The sequence below is a fragment of the Macaca thibetana genome, chromosome 6 (genome assembly GCF_024542745.1).
Source record: "Macaca thibetana thibetana isolate TM-01 chromosome 6, ASM2454274v1, whole genome shotgun sequence".
Classification (NCBI taxonomy): Eukaryota; Metazoa; Chordata; class Mammalia; order Primates; family Cercopithecidae; genus Macaca; species Macaca thibetana.
The window spans coordinates 176,085,402-176,106,760 of record NC_065583.1 but is presented as its reverse complement, the minus strand read 5'-3'; the positions used below and the strand labels follow the sequence as shown (position 1 = coordinate 176,106,760).

The window sequence follows — 21,359 nt, the reverse complement described above, 5'->3', positions numbered from 1 at the left end:
CCTATCTCCTCGTGTCACCCCCGACAGAACCTGTCCCTATCTCCTTGTGTCACCCCCGACAGAAACTGTCCCTTTCCTGGTGTCACCCCCAACAGAACCTGTCCCTATCTCCTTGTGTCACCCCCAACAGAACCTGTCCCTCTCTCCTGGTGTCACCCCCGACAGAACCTGTCCCTCTCTCCTGGTGTCACCCCTGACAGAAACTGTCCCTTTCCTGGTGTCACCCCCAACAGAACCTGTCCCTTTCTCCTGGTCACCCCCGACAGAACCTGTCCCTCTCTCCTGGTGTCACCCCCGACAGAACCTGTCCCTCTCCTGGTTTGCAGGCTGTGCAGTTTCTGTTATTCACAAATACACATTTATTTTCTGTTGAACCATGGTTAGTAGAAGCTGATTGGCAGTGCATAAAAACATGCAGAAGAGAACACACACCTGCCTGAATTCACAATATTCAGAAACTGACTGAGGAAGATGCACGGGTCTGTTACGTGCAGTGGGGCTGCTGTCCAAACAATGTTCTGTGTTTGGAGGCGGCACACAGATGCAATCACAGATTCCACAGACAAACTGTAACTGACAATGGTGACCACTATGCCCTCGTGACTTAATTTTTGCTACCCCTCCTGGCTAGGTGACAGAAACGGGAGCAGAGCGGGTGTTTTCAAAGATTCGCTTTGGAGCCGAGTGGAGAAGGGTGCTCTCCTGGCTCCCGCATGTCTGAGGAAAGCCTGGGGGCCGTTGAGGGAGGGCGGGACACTGGGGAGGCCGTGCCTCTGACTCGTGGGCACAACCCTGGAAGTGTGGAGGGAGAGCGGGGGTGTGGGGCCTCTCCCTCCAGGAGCCCACGGTGCTCCAGGCTAGGACGGGCTGGGTGCCACAGCAGCCTCGATCTCATTCACGAAACCCACAGGGGCGTCCTAGGGTTCGGAATGCAGGCCACGACTTCCCTCAGAGTGAAGGGTCCGCTTCTGCGAAGGAGCTCACCTCCAGGGGCCACGATGGGAGCCATGAGCCCCGCCGCTCCGGTCACTCCAGCCAGGTCTGGGAAGGGCTGTGGTGAGTCGGTGCTGGCCGCGTGGACGAAGTGCCCCGTCGGTGAAAGGGCCTGTTCCCTGCGGGGTCGGGTGGTGCCCGGGCCGGGTGGAGACGCTTCTCGTGCTCAGGGCCGGTGTCTGGTGTGCTCCCGATGCGCTTGGTTCTTGAGGCCATTCTTGTCTGAGGCCACCCAGTGACCAGGAGTCGGAGTCCTGGTGCTTCTCTCCTCAGTGTCCCTCATCCCCACAGACCGCAGCAAGGCCTGGCGAGCCGCTGTGCCTGCCGCGCGTGTGGGGACCTGCGGACCCCAACCCGCCTGTCCCTCCGTCCTGACCCGGCGCCAGGCTCAGCTCCAGGGCGAGGTCCTCTGGAGTCACGTTCGTTCTGTGTGACTTGGCTGTGACTGTGGGGACCGGGCTGCCCACGGACAGAAGAAGGAGAAACGCAGCCTTGGACCAGGAGACGCGGCCCAGGGTGGAGGCGCGCTGGGGCCAGGGAGGCTGAGGAGGGCAGCAGTCCGAGGGTGTAAGGGTGCCAGAGTCCTTCGGGTCTCAGGCTTCGGGACCTGGGGAGCCGCCCTGTTCGGTGACCGCTCGTCCTCGGCCTGTTCAACACAAGGGCTTTGGAATTGTGATGGGCTGTGATCTGCCGATCCCGGCGACCCGCTCGTCTGTGATCGGGCGATTCCGGCGACCCGCTCGTCTGTGATCGGGCGATTCCGGCGACCCGCTCGTCTGTGATCGGGCGATTCCGGCGACCCGCTCGTCTGTGATCGGGCGATTCCGGCGACCCGCTCGTCTGTGATCGGGCGATTCCGGCGACCCGCTCGTCTGTGATCGGGCGATTCCGGCGACCCGCTCGTCTGTGATTGGTGATTCTGGTGACTGCTCGTCCTCGGCCTGTTCAACACAAGGGCTTTGGAATTGTGATGGGCTGTGATCAGCCGATCCCGGTGACCCGCTCATCTGTGATCGGCCGATCCCGGTGACCCGCTTGTCTGTGATCGGCCGATTCCGGTGACCCGCTCGTCTGTGATTGGTGATTCTGGTGACCGCTCGTCCTCGACCTCTTCAACACAAGGGCTTTGGAGTTGTGATGGGCTGTGATCAGGCAATTCCGGTGACCGCTCGTCTGTAATCGGACGATTCCACACTGCACATTCAGAGTTGTTTTCAAATGTTTCCATACGTTAGTTCTGCCTTTCACACGTGGTCCAGCCAGGTTCAGTGGGGGCACAGGGCTGGGCTTGTGCACCCCCCGCCTTCCCCAGGCCGGTGAGGTGACATCCTAAAGGAGCCACGAAGCCTGAGGTTCATTTTTCCTTGGTCTTTATTGCCAGACACCATGAACTTCCCAGCCCTGCCATGAGAAGCTGCCTGCCAGGTCCTCCCCATCCTCAGGTTGGGGTCTACCTGGGGATGAGCCTGTGGCAGTCTGTTGAGGGGCCTCGGAGACCCCCAACTTTCAGCGGACCATGCTGTCTGGGAGCTCCAGCCCTGCGGCTCCTGCTCTGCTCAGGTAGGGGGAGTCCTTCCACAGGCTGTGGCCGCAGCAGGTACACTCTTGGGAGTCAGGGGAGGCGGGTGGCGCTCATGCGTGCCAGTGAGGGAGGGCCTCACCATCCTGTGCTGTGAGCCTGGCCCTGGGCGGCCCCCTGCCCTGGCCAGAGCCTCACCGTAGCCACGGGCTAACAGGCTCTGGAAGCGTTTCCCCAAGACTGCCACAGGCTCATCCTCAGGTAGACTCCAGAACCACAACCCAGCAGGTCACACGCGCGGCTGTGGCTGTTTGCGTGCCAAGGGACAGTGGCAGTGCGCCATTGTGACAGTGGGTAGCCACACCCTTCAGCCTCCCCAGGAGGGAGCAGGAGTGCCAGCTTCTCCCCAAGTGCATAGGCAAGAGCAGGCCACCTGGGTGTGTCCTGGCAGTGTGGAGGGTCCTGGATGGGCTCTGCTTGGCCGTCTGCTGGCAGAGAAACCCCCACAGACACTGCAGGCTTGGGTGTCCTCTCTGGTGTCCTGCTCTCCAGGGGGAGGGGCCGGGAGAGGTGAGGCCGAGTCATTTCGGGAGAGTTGAAGAAGGCGCTTGGGCTGTGGCAATGGGAGGTCTGCAAGCAAGCAGGGTGCAGCTAGTGAGGATGGGCAAGCAGGAGGGCCGGGCAGAGGCCCTGTCACGCAGTGAGGCGAGGAGTGTCTCAGCACTTCGTGTCTCTTGCCTGGCAACACCACGGGGACCAGACATTCCGAATCTTCCTAGACCTGCTCTGAGAACACAGGCAGCCACCGCGTCTACTCAGGAAAGCAAAGGGAGCTGACTCCACCCTCACAGTCCGGGCCACTGTGGTCAGCCGGGAAGCCGCCCACTGCCCCCCCATAGCTTTCCTTTTTCCGCCGTTGCCCTTGGCACAGAGCTGGCCTGTAGGCATGTGTGCACACTTGTGTCCATGTGACCGGCTTCCCCACACATGTGCCAGGTGCCCAGCACCCCCGCCAGGTGGCCTCACTCTGCCCTCTGCCCAGGAAAGCGGGAAGGCCCTGTGGTGTCCACTGCATGCAGTACAGGTCTCGGGCCCCACAGACACCTCCCATGTCTGGTGTGGGGCCAACTCCGTGTTAGTTGCCTGCTTGTTGGGATTAGCTCCTGCCACCCTCAGGGCTCCTGGAAGGTGTCTGCCAGTCAGGAGGTCAGCACAGCCTGCTGTTGCCATGACAGCCAGCTCCTTTAAAACACCCCTTTGACCTGCAAACCACATGCCCAATGTGGTGTGATCCGGGAGACACTTTGGAAACGGTTGAGGACGCAGGTGTGTAAGGAGGGTCAGTGAACTGGGGCCCAAACCTGGTTTGAGAGGGGAGTGCTGGGGGCATCTGGCAGGAGGAGGGGCAGGAGGGAGGCCTGGGCCTGGCCTCCCCCCAGCCCCCTCTGGGGCACCCATCTGAGTTCTGCCCGAGTGAGCACAGGAATGTAATGAAGTGCGAGGTGACAGAGTCCCTGCTCCGGGGACACCGGCAGTGCCGCGGGGCATGGAGCGGGGGCTACTTGCCCCCTTGCACCTTCTGGTCATAGGTGCCCGCGTGCTTGTAGCCAGACACATAGCCTGACTCGTCCACCAGGTCCACACGGCCAGCCTTGCCCTTGCCCTTGCCAGAGGGGTCGAAGCGCTCCTTGTGGGAGCCCGTGAACTTGGTGGTGTCTGTGAGCCTCGACACTGTGGGCGACGAGATGGCTTTCTGCAAGAGGAGCGGGAGGAAGGGGACAGGTAAGTTGCCAGCAGGTGAAGTGGCTGTGCCCTGGGCAGGTCTCCCAGCGGTGGGGCGGTGGGCAAGGGGCAAAAACCCTGGGATTTATGCCCCTTTTAATTTTAATTCTTATTTTTACCTCTTGTGGCCCCGGGGCAGGCTTGGGCCTGCAGGGTGCCACGACCCTAACAATTGCCCTGGTCCACCTGGTGTTTATGCAGCTGGGGACCCCACCACCTGCACCCTCAGAGGGAAGGGGCTGTCAGGACAGCCAGGCCCTACCCTCCAGGCTATGGCCCCCCAACCCATGCCCCTTTTGACCAAGCCTCCCCAGACCCTACCCCAGGCCACGCCCTCCCAACCACGCCTCCCAGGACCCACCCTACTCCCCCCCGGGCCTAGCCCCCAATCCATGCCCCTTCTGACCACACCTCCCCAGACCCCACACCAGGCCATGCCCTCCTGACCACGCCTCCCAGAACCCAACCCAGGCCAAGCCCCCATCCATACCCCTCCTGACCACGCCTCCCCAGGCCCCACCCTCCAGGCCACGCCCCAATCCATGTCCCTCCTGACCACACCTCTCCAGGCACCACCCACCTGCCAGGCCCCGCCCCCAGCCCCCCTCCAGGCCCCGCCTTCCATCCCCGCCCTACTCACCGTCACCCCTGAGATAATGGGCGCCTTGCCCTCAATGAGCCTGTGCACCTCGCGAACCGCCTCCTCGCTGCTCTTGTCTTTGAATCGCTTCTTGGCGAGCTCCTCCAGTGCCTCCTGGAACTGCTCAAAGGTGATGGTCCGGCAAGACTTCCCTCTGCAGGGGCACAGGCAACTTAGGGCTGGGCGCAGGCCGGCCCAGGGCTGCCCGCGCCGGCGTGGGTCCGAGCAGAGCTGGGCGGCCATTGCCCAGCAACTCATAGGCTTCACCCGCAGGCGGCCGCCCTGGTAGCGCTGCAAATCCAAATTGTCTTGGAAGAAAGCTTGGCGGAAGCAGGTCCTCTATAAAGCTGGATGCTCACACGGCCCTGCAGGCTGCTCTGACACTGGGTGCCTGTGGGTCTGCACTCTGCTGGGGCGGTGGGGGAGGCCATTAGGGAGCAGAGCCCACCTCCTCTTCCGGGGGCCACCACAGCCCCGCCCAGCTGCGCCAGGAGTTGGAGGTCCTAGGACCTGCTGGGGCCTCCGCTCTGCCTGTGTGTATTGGGGTCCCAGGTGGAGGTGTCCCCCACACAGGAACATGGTCAGGAGGGGACGCCGCCCCCCCCCCGACACTTGGTAGCATGGGCACAGGCCCACACTTCAGACCCCCTGGCTCCAAAACCCGCCAGGCGGCCCGCTGTGCCCCTGCGCTGCCCTGGCCTCAGAGATGCAGAGCCAGATGCGGGAGGTGTGGTGAGCAGCTCCTGGTCACACAACACAGCTGCATCTAAACACACTCCACACCTTACAACATCCTCCCACCACAGGCCATTCAGGCAATTTCAGAGGGTTCTAAACTGATGCTTGGTCTCTTATATAATAATTCTAATTAGAAAACATTTTTCTCCTCTGATCAGATCTACCACAACTAACCCAAAGTAGGGTTTTTCATTGTTTAAAACAAGAGATCCTGTGGATGAGGCTCAGTTCTGCAAAAGCCACCTGCATTTCACCAGGGAAGCCTCTGGAACAGCGCGAGAAGGGCTGCACCCAGCAGGTCAAGCATTCCAAGGGCACTCCCAGCTGCAGAATCCACCACAGTGACCAAGATTCAGGAGACAAATGACCCATAAAACCCCAGCAAGCCTTTCCAGAAGTCAATGAACAGAGGGCCTAGAATAGCCAAAACGATTTCAAGAAATGAGAAAAATCAGAGGACTGACTACCCAACTCCAAAGCTCATCCAGGCTTCACTGCAAAGTGGCAGTGACGTGGGCATGGGCACACTGCCAGCCCCGCAGCCCGGGGAGTCCGGCTCAGCCACACGCATGCCATCCGCGGATGTCCACAGGTGCAGAGGCAAGCCAGAGAGAAAGGACTGCCTCTTCCACAAGTGGAGCTGGAGCAACTGGTGATCCCTGTGCAAATTAAAATGCACTTTGGTCTATACTGCACACTATATACAAAACTAACTCAAAATAGAGGCCAGTCCTAATTATGAAACTAAAACAAACTTCTAGAAGAACACCAAAAGAAGACCTCTGTGACCTGAGGTTAGGTGAAGATTTCTTAGAAATGGCAACAAAACATGGCCTATAGTGGAAAAAATGGATGAACTGGACTTCATCAAAACGTTCGAAACAGTGCTCTCAGAAGATACCCTTAAGACAATGAGAAGACAAGCCACAGAGTAGGAGACATGCCTGAGAAAGGACTTGTCTCTCAGATACACAAAGGAACCTTAAAACTCAGCAGTGAGAAAAAAAATTCCATGTGAAAAGACGGGCAGAATATTTGAAGCAGCAATATTCAGAGAAAACACGTGCATGCAGGCAAGCACACGGAGAGGCGGCTGCCATGGCGCCCTCAGGGAAGTGCTGACAAACACACGGAGAGGCGGCCGCCATGGCGCCCTCAGGGAAGTGCGGGCAAACACACGGAGAGGCGGCCGCGTCCGCGCCCTCAGGGAAGTGCCCACAAACACACGCAGAGGCAGCCGCCTTGGCGCCATCAGGGACGTGCCGACAGACAAGCACACGGAGAGGCGGCCGCGTGGGCGCCCCCAGGGAAGTGCCGACAAGTACAGGGAGAGGCCGCCGCGATGGCGCCCTCAGGCAAGTGCCGACAGACAAGCACACGGAGAGGCGGCCGCCATGGCGTCCTCAGGGAAATGCCGACAGACACATGGAGAGGCGGCCGCCATGGCGCCCTCAGGGAAGTGCGGACAGACAAGCACACGGAGAGGCGGCCGCGATGGCGCCATCAGGGAAGCGGGGACAGACAAGCACACGGAGAGGCGGCCGCGTTGGAGACGCGGCGGCCGTTGGCGCCCTCAGGGAAGTGCGGAGGGAAACCACAGCGAGACCCTGCGCACCCTCCAGGGAGCACAATCAATCAAATAAACAAACTGCCAGCACCTCGAGCTGAGCAGGCCGCCGGGTGGGGGCGTCCTCATCCACAGCCGGCGGAGCAGCATGGCAGAGCCACTGTGGACAGCTTCTGTCACAGCCAAAGAAGGCCCAGCAGTCACGTTCCTGGGTCCTTGCTCAAGAGAAATGAAAACGGAGGCTCACACATAAATGCAAATGTTTACTTGGGTCCTTGCTCAAGAGAAATGAAAACGGAGGCTCACACATAAATGCAAATGTTTACCGCTGTTCTGCTCGTCATCAAACCCCAGACAATCCAATGCCCTGCAGTGGCTAGACCGCAGTGCTGTGATGCGTGCGCACGTGGACGGCACCCCACCCCTGAGAACAAGCCCAGGATAGGCACCCCACGCGGTGGGTGCCAAGCGGCCAGGCTTGGAGCCAGACATGCAGGTGCCGCTGGGTGGTTCCCAAACCCCAAGGCGGATGCTGTGTTTAAACAGCACCTGAGGGTTCCCACACACTTTTCAGGCGTGTCCTGAAGACACAACAGACACCATCAGGAACCACACTGTGCCAGAGGAGAAGAAATCCCACTCAGAAACACACCAAGCGCTCGGGGTCCCACAGCTCAGACCCCCACGCCTCATGGGGTCCCAGGGAGGTGAGCGGAGGCCTCACGCTGTGGCAGGAGGGGCTATGGGGAGACAGAGCCCCAGGGCGGGGCCTGGACTGCTGAGGACAGCCAGGCAGGGCACATTCCAGAACCGCATGTTACAGGGTGCTGCTGTTCAGCGGCATCCCCCAGGGGGCGCTGGTGAGCCCGGTGAGCCGGAGAGGCCGTGAGCCACTCCATGGCTTGGGGGTGCACAGTGTTGGGGGCAGGTTTAGCCCCTTGACGCGCTCAGCCTGGACACCCGCACCATTCCCTGTGGTGCTGGAGGAGCCAGGCCACCCCAGGCAGCTCAGCAGTGCCTGGAACTGACAGTGCCCATTGGGCCCTGTGGGGGGTGTTGACTCTCTAGGGCCCTTGGGGCCTCTCTGTCAGTCCCGGACCATCAAAGGCGCTCTCTCTTCTATTCACACCCTGCCCAAGCTGACATGCGGATGCCAGGCCTGACTGCCAGCTTGGTGACCAGTGCTGGGGCACGCAGCCCTTTCTGACTGCCTCGGAGCCAGGCACCACCAGCATGAGTCACTCCGCGGGGAGGGGGATGGCTGAGGGGGCTCCCCCATCAGAGGCGACATTCAGATCCGGACACCTGCTTTGCCTGTGCCCCGAGTGTCTTGGGGAAAGGGCGCCTGGGTCTCTGCTCCATGCTGGTGGGGAGCTCTCCCCAGGAAACCCGGGTGCCCCTGCCTGGGGCAGTCCTAAGAGTTCTAGAACAGTGGTGCCTGCGTCTTCCCCAGAGACACTTAGTCTGGTCGCCTGGCTCTCCCGACACAGAGTGGGCCTGTTCTCCAGATACCAGGGTGCTGGAGGAGCCTCCGAGTGCAGAGCTCGGCATCTTCGTTGCCCGTGTGCTCCCCAGCCCCGCGCCCTGCCCGGAAGCCGACCCAGCCGGGCGCTGCCACTGCTCACACACGATGCCCTGTGGGGCCTGGACTTACTTCCCAGGCTCTGAGTCCCCTGGCCTCTTAGCCTGGCTCGGTCTCTCAGGGGACACTGGGACCCGGCCTGGGGCCTCCGGGAGCTGGGCTCAAGTCAGGACAGCCCTCTGAGGACCGAGGCCTGTTCCTCCGGGGCGGACATCACAGGCACTCCTGGCTCGGGACTATGCATCCAGCACCCTTGTGAATCAGGAATGCCCTCCCAGGGTGACCTCTCTGAGGCGCAGGGGCCAGCGGGTGGGGTGACAGCTTGCTGCTCGGGTTCCAGAGAAAGCTACCAGCTCCCCTGGGCTCTCTCGGCCTGCAGCTGCTGTGGCTGGAGTGCCCTGTCCAGAGGCTGCCACAGGTGGGAAGCTGGGGGCTGTGGAGGGGAATCTCAGGGGAAACAGCCTCTCCCTGTACTTAGGCGAGTCCAAGAGTGAGGGGCTGCGGCTCTCCTAGGGCACCAACCTCTGGGATCTTCCATTAGCTCCTGAGACCTGAGGAGGCTGGGAAGGAACCCCTAGCTGGTGGGTCCCGCGGGGGCAGTGGGGGCTTTTGGGGAGGCTCCTGCCTGGTAGGGACATGGCCTTAGGGGAGCCCTGTCTGGCATCGCCATCGTGCACGTCAGCTCCGAGTTCTCACTGCTCCAGGAGGGTCCAGTGGTCCTGGTCCTGCAGGACCCAGCCTGGGGGCCCCCTGCCTCCCCCAAGCCCCAGCAGGATACAGAGGACCTAGAGCAAAGTTTCCTGGGGCCGGCCGTGGTTGGTGGCAAGCCCTCTAGGCCCTGACCATTCTCCCCTGGCAGGTGACTCCACCAGTAACTGAGCACCTGGGGGCAGGTGAGGTGATGTCTGGCCACTTGGGAGGGCTTCCCCCCTCATCTCTGGAAACCGGAGCCCTTCCTGCACCCCACTCAGCTTAGCCGATGGATGACAATGTCCACTGGGCCACGGCAGCTCAGGCCCTGGGGTGGGCTGAGAGCCAGGGCCCTCCCATTGCTGCACCAGCTCTAACCCCAGGCAGGACCACCATGAAGCCCCCACACAGCGGGTCGGTGGGGTGCCTGAGCTCTGGAGGTCTGGCTACTGAAGGTCCCACCCTACCTGAGGGGCCGCCTGTGATCCGCCCACTGTTTCCCTCTGAGTGGGACACCCTAAGATTCCTCCTAATTTTGCGTTGCCGCCAGCCTTTTTGTTTTCCTGGGAAGGGGTGGGGGTGGAGCATGTGTGGTCACCGCCCTGTGGATGTCACCAGGAAGAGGTGGCCCTTGGTGGGACGTGGACTTGGGGCCCAGAGGGACCCCGGGCAGATGTGAGGGGCCCGACCTTCTCTAGGGGCCCTCAGGGGCTGGGCTGCCTCCATCTGCCCTAGTCTCCGCCCTGGCAGGGCTTGGGTCTATGCACCTGAGGTCAGTTTCTGGCTGTTTGGAAGCCACCCTCTCACATGACCTGTGCTGCCTGGCCAGGCTCATGGGGCAAAGTGGACAGCCAAAGCCACACCCACCACTGGCCGAGCACCACACAGTGCGCTGGGGAGAGCAGAAGAGATGGGTGCTTGTCACCACGCAGTGCACTGGGGATTGCCGGTACTGCACCTGCACGTCACAGGAGCCACAGGCCTTGACTGCGAGGCCACAGTGCCACGAGCTCATGAACCCTCAGTCACAGACGCACCCACGGTCAAGGGACACCCCTGCCAGGGGCTCCACTCTGCAGAAGCCACTGTCATCCTGCACTTCCAGGGGTGGCCACTAGAGGCTCCCCAAAGACAGAACTGGCCAGAGGGCTCCAGAGCTGCCAAGCACCAGCCCGGGACAGGGTGGCACCCACAGTAATGGAGGGACAGGGTTGGGTGTGGGGAATGCAGCCCACCCTTCCCCGCGGCTGGGTACCACGGGGGAGGGGGAGGGGAGCAATGCTGCCCTGAGGCTCCTGGCCCTTCCAGGGGAACTGACAACTGCTTTTCTGAGATGGACAGACAGGAGGACATCACACACAGCGCTCTGAGGACCTCACCTGCCCTGTGGTGGCTGCCCTCCAAACACGCAGTGACCTGGATTCTCTCCAAACCTGGGTCTTGCTCCTGGGAGGTGGCTGGATCGGCTTCCGTACTGGGAACAGTCTGCAGACTTTAGGACAAAGTGTCCTGCCAGCTCTCCATGCTCGGGGTGACCATAGACCCCAGTGCTGGCTGGCCTGGGGGGTGTACCAGGCTCAGCAGTCCTCCCCATTCGGGGCGACCACAGACCCCAGGGAGCCTGACCCTGCTGTTCTCAGGCCCCCACTGGCCCTGGTTTCCTCCTAACCTGCGTCCAGGTATCAGTCCCCCAAGCCAAGCCACCACCCAGTCTCCGCCTAGGTGTCTGCAGGAAATATCAGTGCATTTACTTGGGAAAACACACCACACCCAGCACACAAGCGTGGGCCCTGGGGGAGGCTGGGGCTCCCAGCGAGCTGAGACCCCAGCCCAGCCCTCCTTCCTCTGCCTCATCAGATGGGTGCCCCCACCTGGGCTAGCTGGACCCACAGGGGGCCCAGTGAGCAAGGCTGGCAGACCCTTGTCCAGAGGCTGGTGGTGTTTGGTGCAGGTGGGGAGGCAGCGGCTGAGCCTGACCCCAGGGGTCCCGAGGCACCCATGGCATGGGCCCCTCCCCAGGCTCGAGGAGGTGCCAGAAGATTCACTGTCCATGGCCCTACTGGGCCCCACTCCCACCGCTTGTGGTCCGATCCTGCTTGTGCACCTCATGCCTCCATTAATTAATTTTTTTTTTTTTTTTTTTTTTTGAGACGGAGTCTCGCTATGTCGCCCAGGGTGGAGTGCAGTGGCCGGATCTCAGCTCACTGCAAGCTCCGCCTCCCGGGTTTTTACGCCATTCTCCTGCCTCAGCCTCCCGAGTAGCCGGGACTACAGGCGCCCACCACCTCGCCCGGCTAGTTTTTTGTATTTTTTAGTAGAGACGGGGTTTCACCGTGTTAGCCAGGATGGTCTCGAACTCCTGACCTCGTGATCCGCCCATCTCGCCTCCCAAAGTGCTGGGATTACAGGCTTGAGCCACCGCGCCCGGCCCATTAATTAATATTTTGAAGCTGCCAGTGCGTGCTCTTTGCAGGAGGGAGTCATTGTCTGGGTTAACGGTAGTCTTCAACAAAAACCTGGCATACGGCTGCAAGAAATTTGTTTAAGATTTAACACATAGTAACATCAAAACAAACAAGCGCTGCCATGGCAACGAGGACTAAACAAAGGCTCGCAGATACCCCGAGCTGGCGCCACGCCGGTGGAGCCATGGCAACCTGCCCCGAAAACAGAAATCGGTGGACTTTTTCTCTGCAAGTCCTGTCAGAGTCAGCAGCTTTCTGCGGTACCTAAGGCCACTTCCTCGCGGTCCCCAGGCTCCTGAGGGAGGCAGAAGCTCCCACAAGTGACAGTGGGCACCCCCCTCTCCAAAATGCAAAACAAAAGCAAGCCAATACCCCTCAGGCCTGCTGCCCGCCACCCCTTGCTTTTCCTGGAGATTAAAGGAAAATCTCTAGTGTCGCCAGCCCCTCCTGGTGGCCCTGCCCCCCTCTGTCTTCCTGAGACAAGTGTGTGAGTTTAGGCCCCTTGCTCCTGCACACCTGGGAGGTCAGGACCCCGTGCCAGGATCACAGGGACCCTCCCCTGAAGGGAATCTAGGCTGCAGGAGGGAAGGACAGTTTGAGGGTGGGAGAGATGCGGAGGCAGTCCTGGGGGAAGCCCGGGGTCACAAGGGTCTGCGGCTGCAGGTGAATTGGGAGGCGGGGAGGTCAGAATCCCTCAGCCTCCCCTCAGGCCACGGTCCCGGTCCTGGCCACCTGAGCTGCTGCCCACAGGACAATCTGCCACACGGCACCCACCCACAGTGCCCAGCCAGCCGACCAGGCTGCCCAGGACTGGGTCTCAGCCTCAGCCCCTCCCTGGGCTCGGGCCACAGCTGTCTGCTCCCCCAGACCTTGACCCTCATGGCCAGCCAAGGCTGGCACACCCCAAGGCTGGTCCCAGGTTCTGCACTGGGGAGGTGGCCGTGCTGGAGCAGGGGGCCAAGCTTTAGCCCCCAAGTGCCTGAGCAGCTCAAGCCCTGGCTCTGGGAACAGGCCCAGACCAGCTGGGGCTCCTCTGGCCTTCTGGGGTGCCAGCACCCCCACGAGCAGGCAGGGCTCCCATCATTCTCCAAATGAGCCACAGCCGCCAAGCCCCAGCCACCACAGGGAGATCTCTGCATGTGTGTGCAGGTGTGTGCAGGCGTGTGTGTGCACGTGTGGCCATGTGCACGCACACATGCGCCATAGTTTGAAGGCCACTTTCTGCAGAAGGAATCATACCTGGCACCATACTTGGTGTGTCCGGGCAGTGCCAAGGCTGTGCGCCAAGGCTGCGCGCATGGGGCTGGCCCTGCAGGGCTGATGGCCCCTGGACAGGCTCTTCCCACCTCCCGCCCAGCCCTTCTAGGAGCTTCACCCACAAGCACCGTCTCCACACTGCTTTGCCCTGGGTCTGCTCCTGTGTATCCCAGAGCACACATTGGGCGGCACAGAGGGCACCCAGGGACTCGTCCCAGATGCGCCCACATGCCCAGGCCTGCTGAGGAGCAGCTGCCAGGGCCCAGGAGCACGGGGCTGGGATCCACGAAGGGGCTGGGTCCCCTCCAAACAAGGACACCTGAGGGGGAGGAGGAGCACTGGGGGACACATGGGCCCTGGCGGCCAAGGGGAGGAGCCAGCCCTGCCAATGTCCACACAGGCTCCAGACACCATGGCCGCTCTGCGAACCCCACCTGCCGCTGTATGGGCTAAATATAGCCAACCCAGTTTCCCTCTCCTGGTCTGTGTGCCTGGGACACGTCCCTTGGCAAAGTGAGTTCTGGGCTCAGGACAAGGGCACTGTCTGTGCCAGAGGCTCTGGCCCCCGACCTCCTGGCACAGCGCAGGTCAGCGCCGCCTGCCCATGGCTGTTGACCCACCAGAGCGGCCCTGGTCACCAGGACCTGCCAGCAGCTGGCTGGGGGTGTCTACACAAGCCTACACTGCATAGCCCGCTGCTGCAGGAGGCTGCAGGTTTCCAGCAGGGATGGCGGCTGGTCTGTCTTCCAGGCAGCAGCTGGCACGACAAGCCCTGTGGGTGATATGGGAGCCCCAGCAAGCCTGTGGGAGCTGCCTCTCGCCAAAGAGCCCACAAGTGGGGTCTGGACCTCTGAGTCAGGTGCCAGTCGCCTCAGCCACAGTACCATTGGAGGTGCGGCCCCGAGAGTCAGTCCACGAAGGATCTGTGGCCGGGGGTGCAGTGTGTGGGGTGCAGTGTGGCCAGGGGTGCAGTATGGCCAGGGGTGCAGCACAGGCAGGTGTAGTGTGGCCAGGGGTGCAGTGTGGCCAGGGGTGCAGCACAGGCAGGTGTAGTGTGGCCAGGGGTGCAGTGTGGGGGGTGCAGGCTGTCAGACGGACCCTCGCAGGCCAAGCCCCAGCCCTTGTCGGGCCCTTCTGGTCCCCTTGCCCTGGCAGGCTCTTTGTGCCTTCCTGGTCTCCAGAGGCCCCAGGGATGAGTGATCCTGGGTTAGTATGGGCTCCAACCACCAAGGTGTTGGCAAATGATGGCCCTGTCCAAGGCTGGGGAGCGCAAGGCTACGTGACTACCTGCCCAGAGGGGCCAGCCACAGCCTCCTCTCACACCGGCCGATGCCTAAGCCCATGAGGACGCTGAGGCTGGGAAGCCACAAAGGAGGTTGGCAGGGGCCACTGGGTCTGGACAGGGTCAAGGGTGAGACCAGCTTGCACCCGGGTCCCCGGATGGACCCTCCCCTCCAGTTTCTCTAGGACTGAGGCTGCGAGCTGTCAGGACGACGAACAGGACTTGCTGGCCCTGGTTGCCCCTGCCATCCCCTAGAGCTGGGGGAGCCTGCAAGGCAGTCAGCTGGAGAGAAGATCCGGGTTCAGGCATCCTTTTGAGCGGTTTCATGGCTTTTCTGGCATAACTTTCTAAACTCAAAATGCCCTCAGATGCACTCAGATGTGCCGTACACAACAGGAAGCTCACCAGGACATGCACAGTCCGGGAACACACACGACCCAGGAGACACCCAAGACCCAGGGGACATGCATGACCCGGGAGACACATGTGACATCGCCACAGACCACAGCAGAGACAGCACAGCTGCAAAGGCCACGGTGCCCATCCAGAGCTGGTAGACGGGTGCTGACACCGCAGAGGTGGGCCCCAAAGCCTTCAGCATGGGGGCATCTGACCCACGGCCCAGCCCCTTGCAAAGCCAAGGCGCCGAGGGGGAAGGCAGCAGGAGCTCTGAGATGAAAGAGTAATGAGGTTGTGGCAACGTAGGAATCTGGCCGCAAGTGGACGCGGGTGCAAACCGCCAAAATAAAGCCATTTCTACACAGGTGGACAGGACAGGGCTGGACACGGGGCTGGGGGAGAACCACTGCTTTTCTCAGGCGCGATCATGGTGGGGTGTCGGGACATGAGGTGAAATGTGCCGGGGTGGGTGAGGGTGCCTCAGTGTGCTTCCCGGCAATCATCCAGGAGAAAACAGGCAACGTGTGACACAGCAACAGGTGTGTGCACACATGACACAGAAATGCACGTGCATATGTGCACACACGATGCAGAAACATGCACACACGTGCACACACGATGCAGAAACGCATGCACACGTTCACACACGACGCAGTAACGCACGGGCACACGTGCACACACGACAAAGAAACACATGCACACCTGCACACACGACGCAGAAACACACACACATGTGCACACAGGACGCAGAAACGCACGTGCACACACGACACAGAAACGCACGCACACGTGCACATACGACACAGAAACACGTGCACACATGCACACACGACGCAGTAACACACGGGCACACGTGCACACACAACACAGAAACACACAGACGTGCACACACGATGCAGAAACACACACGTGCACACAGGATGCAGAAACGCACGAGCACACACGACGCAGAAATGCGCGCACACGTGAACATACGACAGGAACACTTACACATGTGCACACATGACACAGAAACACGTGCACACGTGCACACAGGACGCAGAAACACGTGCACACACGACACAGAAACGCACACCCACACATGCACACACGACGCAGAAACACGCACACATGCACACACGACGCAGACAAAGCAAACGGCATGATGCTGTTTTGCAGTGATGGCCAGAGCTGCATCCTTGGTGCCCTTTGCTGTTTCGGCACCTGTGGGAATCCCGGGGCAGAAGTGGGGCAGCACAAAGGCTTTGGGAGGGGCTGGGGGACACCTGAATGGCCAGCTCCATGCATGGGGACACAAGCATCCAACCTCTGAGACTCAGCCCCTGAGTCAACCCATGGAGGGTCAGGAACTCTGCCTGCCAGCAGCCAACTGCCTCTCCAGGCTTCAGGCAGGCACTGTCCCCACTCCTGGGGAGGCCCAGTGATCCCAGCCACAGCTCCCTGACTCTGGAGAGCAACATTCACCCTGAGTCTGCTCCGAGGCCAGACAGCCCCTCATAGGCCACCTCCCATGCCAAGACCCCGCACGACCATGGGGCCAGGAGAAGCCAGGGCTGCCACTCAGGACTCAGAACCGCGAGGTCCTGGAATGCCCGGACCCCTGCTTCCCGGAGGCCCAGATGGCACATTCAGACTCCCATGTCTGGGCTGCTTCTGAGAAGGGCGGGGTCTTGAAGCACAACCCCCTCGACTCCCCATGGCCCACTCCCCACAGAACCCACCCGGGGGCTCAGGGTCACAGACCCCCATGAGCCAGGTCCCTCAGCCCGTGAGCCTGGCGCACTCACTTGATCTTGCTGAAGACGATGTCCACGTCGGTGACCGTCACGTTCCTACCGTCGATCACCTGGCAGTCCTTGCACAGCTTCGACCAGTTCTTGCCATGCATCTCCCTCCCCGTGGCCCTGGTGTCCCCGTGCACCGCAAAGCGCCGGAAGGCCTCCTCCAGGGCACTGAGCTCGGGGGCCGCGGCTGCACCCTCACCGGCACCCTCTGACTCCAGCGACAGCCTCTTGGCTGCCCGGTCCTTCGAGGGGTCCCCCGGGGACTTGGGGGGCGTCCTGTTGGCAGCTTTGGCGGGCTTCGCCTTGTCAGCCATGTTGCTGTGGAGGAAGGAGAGGAGAAAGGTGTCACCCGGGCCATGTCTCAGCTGACCTGGGTGCAGCCCAGGAGACCCACCATACCAACGAGCACCAGGACGTGGCTGAGACAGGCAGGGGCGACGTGGCAAGGGCTGAGACGGGCAGGCCCTCCCGGGGCGACGTGGCAAGGGCTGAGACGGGCAGGCCCTCCCGGGGCGACGTGGCAAGGGCTGAGACGGGCAGGCCCTCCCGGGGCGACGTGGCAAGGGCTGAGACGGGCAGGCCTTCCCGGGGCGACGTGGCGAGGGCTGAGATGGGCAGGCCCTCCCGGGGCTGGGCGTGAGGCCCCTCAGACCCTCAGAGCCAGCTGCCCTGGAGGCACGCGTGTCCAGCTGCCAGGCAGAGTGGAGCCAAGCAAGGCCTTGCCCACTTGCCGTCATTGGGCCAAAGACCCCCTAAGTCAGATAAAGCCAGCAGCTTTAGGGTGGGAGCTGAGCTGGGTGCCAGGGGCTCCAGGCCGAGCAGGCTCAGGGTGTGACTGGCAGCATCACAGCCCATCCCGGGTCCTCCCCACCGCCACACTTTTCCACTGCCCCTCCTGTGGACGCCCGCTCTGCAGCTCTGGGGGACACCTCAGGACCACACCCTCCCCAGGGTCTGTGAGGGGACGCCTTCCTCCGGGAGGGTCCACAGCGGTCCTGAGACAGCGGCTCCCACCCCAGTGCAGAGCCTCTGACCATAGATGGAGCTTTGGGTTGGGGGGGTGTGTGTGGTGGCCCTGGGGGCACCTGAGGATGCTCTGCCCAGGTGCCCTGGGCCTGCCGAGCCCACGGTGCCCCAGCCAGGGGAGGGGACTGCGAGTGTGCAGGGTTGAGGCAGTGGTGGGGTCACGGGCATCGGGGCGCAGGGACGCACTCTGGACTTTGCAAGGCGCCCACCCCCAGAGCAGGCGGCTGGGCCGTGGGGTTGAGAAGACTGAGGGGTGCCGCTCAGGGAGGGTTTGGGGACGCAGGGCTACGCCACAGGGCGGGGCTGCCGAGGCCGCCTCCCCACCACGCATGGTGAGACCCACGTCAGGCCCTGAAAGACTCAGAGTGAGGTGCTGGCCTCCACACGACAGCCGCTTCCCCAAGGGGCCTGGACGCCAGGTCGGCCCTCAGCACTGCACTGAGAGCTGAACGTCTCCTCGGCCCACAGACACAAGACCCCGTGGGAGGGTCGGTGCCGAGGACACAGGTGGATGTCCCAACCCTGGGACTCAAGGAGCCCTCTCAGATCTGGAGTTCTCAGCACCAGTCATGGCCAAAGTGTGGCTCTGTCATCCTGGGGGTCCTGAGTGTGGCCCCTGCTGACCTTGAGATCCCACAGATTCCCCCTAAACAGCTGGAAAAAAATCCAGGGGTGCTGCCTACACTGAGGACCTTAAGGGCCTCAGGCCCCTCCCATTCACCCCTTTCCTGGAAGGCACCGAAAATGCAGATGCCAACCCAGCGGAGGACGCAGGGGCAGGACCCAGTCGGGGCAGGACCAAGTGGGGCAGGATCCCGGCGGGGGCGGGGCCGCGTGGGGGCAGGATCCTGGGGGTAGAAGGGCTGGGTCAGGTGTCCAGCCAGGAACAGTCTCCCGTTTTATCGCTGACACCATTTCTTTGTCTGAAACAGGAGCTTCTCACAGGCCTGGCTTGTGTTTCCACTGGGCCTCTGCAGCAGGGGACGCTGGGCAGGAGGAGCGGTTGGGAAATTCCCAGAAGCAATGGTGGGTTTTGTGAGCACCCAGAACAGTGGTGGGCGTGCGGGTCAGAGGAAAAGAACCTTCTGGGATGCTTCAAACTCAGGGCCACGTTCTGTGGTCTTATCTCCTGTGGGGACGCGCCTGAACAAAGACCCTTGTTCACACACCTCCGTGAGTCATCTGAGAACCTGCACCCCGTGGGACCCGCCTGGGAGCAAAGGGATGAGGGAAGCCCCTCGGAGCCACCTTCAGGGCTCACGCAGGACGTCCCACCCATCAGCGCGTGCTTTGCAGGAGTTTTTAATAAGCTTGGAGGTTGGCCTTGGAAGGCTGAGCGGGACATAAAGCGTCCTGCCCTCGTGAGGCCTTCAGTTGGGGCAGGTGATAAACAAATAAACAAGTAATGAAACATCAGGCAGCGAGGAGTGAAGAGGAGAAACTGAGGCAGGTCAGAGGGAGGCCAGCAGGCAATTTCAGACCCGGCGGAAGCGGACGCGCGTGAGCAGAGATGCGGGCAGGCGGGAGTCACGGTGCGTGAGGACGGTCCAGCGCAGGGCCCCTGCGCCCAGGTACCCCTGCACCCCTGCTGGGCAGGCACCACCTTCACTGGGCTCAGCCCCCCTCAGCACAGCAACAGCATGAGATGGCACGAACGAGAGCACTGTGGGGTCCGCGGGGCAGAGGGCAGAAAGGAACAGGGGTCAGGCCATCGCCAGATCTACTGAAGACGGACACTGGCTTCAAACGTTCTGAGGAAAAATGCTTCCGGCCGGGACTTGGATACCCTCGTCCACTGTCCCCACTCAGGCTGAGGGGAGGGAGGCCACCTGCAGTGGGTGTGAGCTCAGAGACGTGGCCACACCCCCTGCGGAGGTGCTTGGTACTGGGCTTCCCAGGAAGACGAAGGCGACAGCCGTCAACGGCCGAGAAGAAGGAGTAGATGCAGGAACCCACGGCCGTCATGGGAGGGCCGAGGACCAGGCCCAGGCAGTTTTGGAGGGAAAAGCGGAATCCGTCCCAACTCAGCCCCAGCCTTTCTGCACCAAGGCGTGGAGAGGTGCCGACCTCAGACGCCGGCTGCCACAAATGCTTCCAGAGCCGGCTCTGCGTGGGGTGCACGCTCAGGGATCTCACACGGGGACTCGCCTCAGAGCCCATCTGAGCTTTGCTGTTCTAGGTTCTTGTAGTTTTGTTTTACCTCAAACAGGCATTAGCTTAGCAAACTATTTTTTAAAAGGTTTTTAAATTAAAATAGACAAAATGAATCAGGCGAGACGTGCTGCTGTGGAAGACAGCCAGGCTGCTGCTGGGTCTGGAGGAGAAGGACGCGGCGGCCAACCCCGAGCGGCAGCAGAGGAGACGGGAGTCGCACTGTCTGGATCGCTTCACGAGACCCATGTGCTGTTTCCACAATGACGGTAATAGAATACATTTAATTTAAGAGAACGTGGAGGTGTCAGAGGGACAATGAGCCTGGGCGGGCACCTCTCCCTTGGCGCTCACCACCAAGTGTAGTACGCAGCTGTGCCAGCTGCTTCTCCTTGGACGGGCGGAGGCCAGGCGTCCTCCACTTTCTCACAGTTTCTGGACGCAGCGCACCTGAGCCCTGGGTGCAGACCCTCACACCGTTTCCCCCGGAGGCTGTGCTCTGTCACCGTGAGGGAAAAGAAGGTAGTGTAGCAGAAGAGACTCCAGGAAGACAAACTGCTCACCCAGGGATCAAAGGACAAGCTCCCAGGCATGCACCCACCATCTCCAGATGTGTGCCCTGAGTCCCCAGGGGGTTGCTCTGCACTCCCAGGCCTGTGCCCACCATCCCACATGTGCCCTGAGCCCCAGGGGGGTCACCCTGTACTCCCAGGCCTGTGCCCACCATCCCAGCTGTGCCCTGCACTCCCAGGCCTGTGGCTTGCATCCAGGTGTGCACCTGCACCCTCTCCTGCTGGCCGGTGCCTCCCTGGTAGGAGGGACATGCCCAGCCCTGCCCTGACCCAGGTTCCTGCTCACAGCACATACCCCTTCCCTGGCTAGACCCCACGGGAGCCCAAGTGGGGCCCGGCCAGGACCTGCTTGGAGGCTGAGCCCACCCCACTCATGCCCCCACCCCCAGGGCCTCCCCAGGGAGTCAGGAGGATGGCGCCTATGGGCTCACCCACGGGTGGGCCGCACGTTGTTGTACAACTGGCATTTTCAAAACAGGCTTGGAGAGGGCAGAAGACAAGGGCAGAGGTGGTACCACAGACCTCAGAACGGGGCAGGCAGAGGCAGACCCCAGAGGGCGACTGTCCTGGGGAACAAAGCATCCCCACTGGCCGGGAAACGCCTGCCCCAGGTGCGTCGCCAGCTCCAAGGACTTGGCCGCCCAGGCACCCCAGGCCACCTTGCCCCCAACCCCATGGGCTGTCCCTGTTCCCAAGAGGCCCCACGGAAAATCAACTGGGCCCAATTTGTCAGAATGAATCTCCTGGGAAATACCTTAAGACTGGATGCTGGACTGCCCGAAGCCAAACTTACAGAAAAGCTGACAGAACAGAAGTGACAAGTCTGGAGAAACAGCAGCCGGCCTCTGATCACAGAGCTGTCCAGGGGCTGGAAACCCGGGTGCCCACGTGGCATCAGTAAGCGGGGCCAGG

The 21,359-nt window shown here is 61.7% G+C and overlaps 1 protein-coding gene and 1 pseudogene across 50 annotated transcripts in view; one reads left to right on the top strand and one right to left on the bottom strand.

Annotated features, from left to right (window-relative positions):
• TPPP (tubulin polymerization promoting protein) overlaps positions 1 to 21,359 on the bottom strand; it is a 33,346-nt gene that overhangs the window by 2,857 nt on the left and 9,130 nt on the right. For 49 of the 50 annotated variants that reach the window (XM_050795237.1, XM_050795259.1, XM_050795218.1 and 46 more), the window contains exons 2-4: positions 16,702 to 17,016; positions 4,935 to 5,088; positions 99 to 4,265 (exon numbers count right to left, since the gene is read on the bottom strand). In XM_050795237.1, the coding sequence (XP_050651194.1) occupies positions 4,071 to 4,265; positions 4,935 to 5,088; positions 16,702 to 17,016 (664 nt within the window). In that variant the 3' untranslated portion in view covers positions 99 to 4,070. The remainder of the gene's footprint in view (positions 1 to 98; positions 4,266 to 4,934; positions 5,089 to 16,701; positions 17,017 to 21,359) is intronic. The other variant, XM_050795266.1, reaches the window with a different exon arrangement.
• Positions 5,753 to 7,477, top strand: LOC126957423 (uncharacterized; annotated as a pseudogene).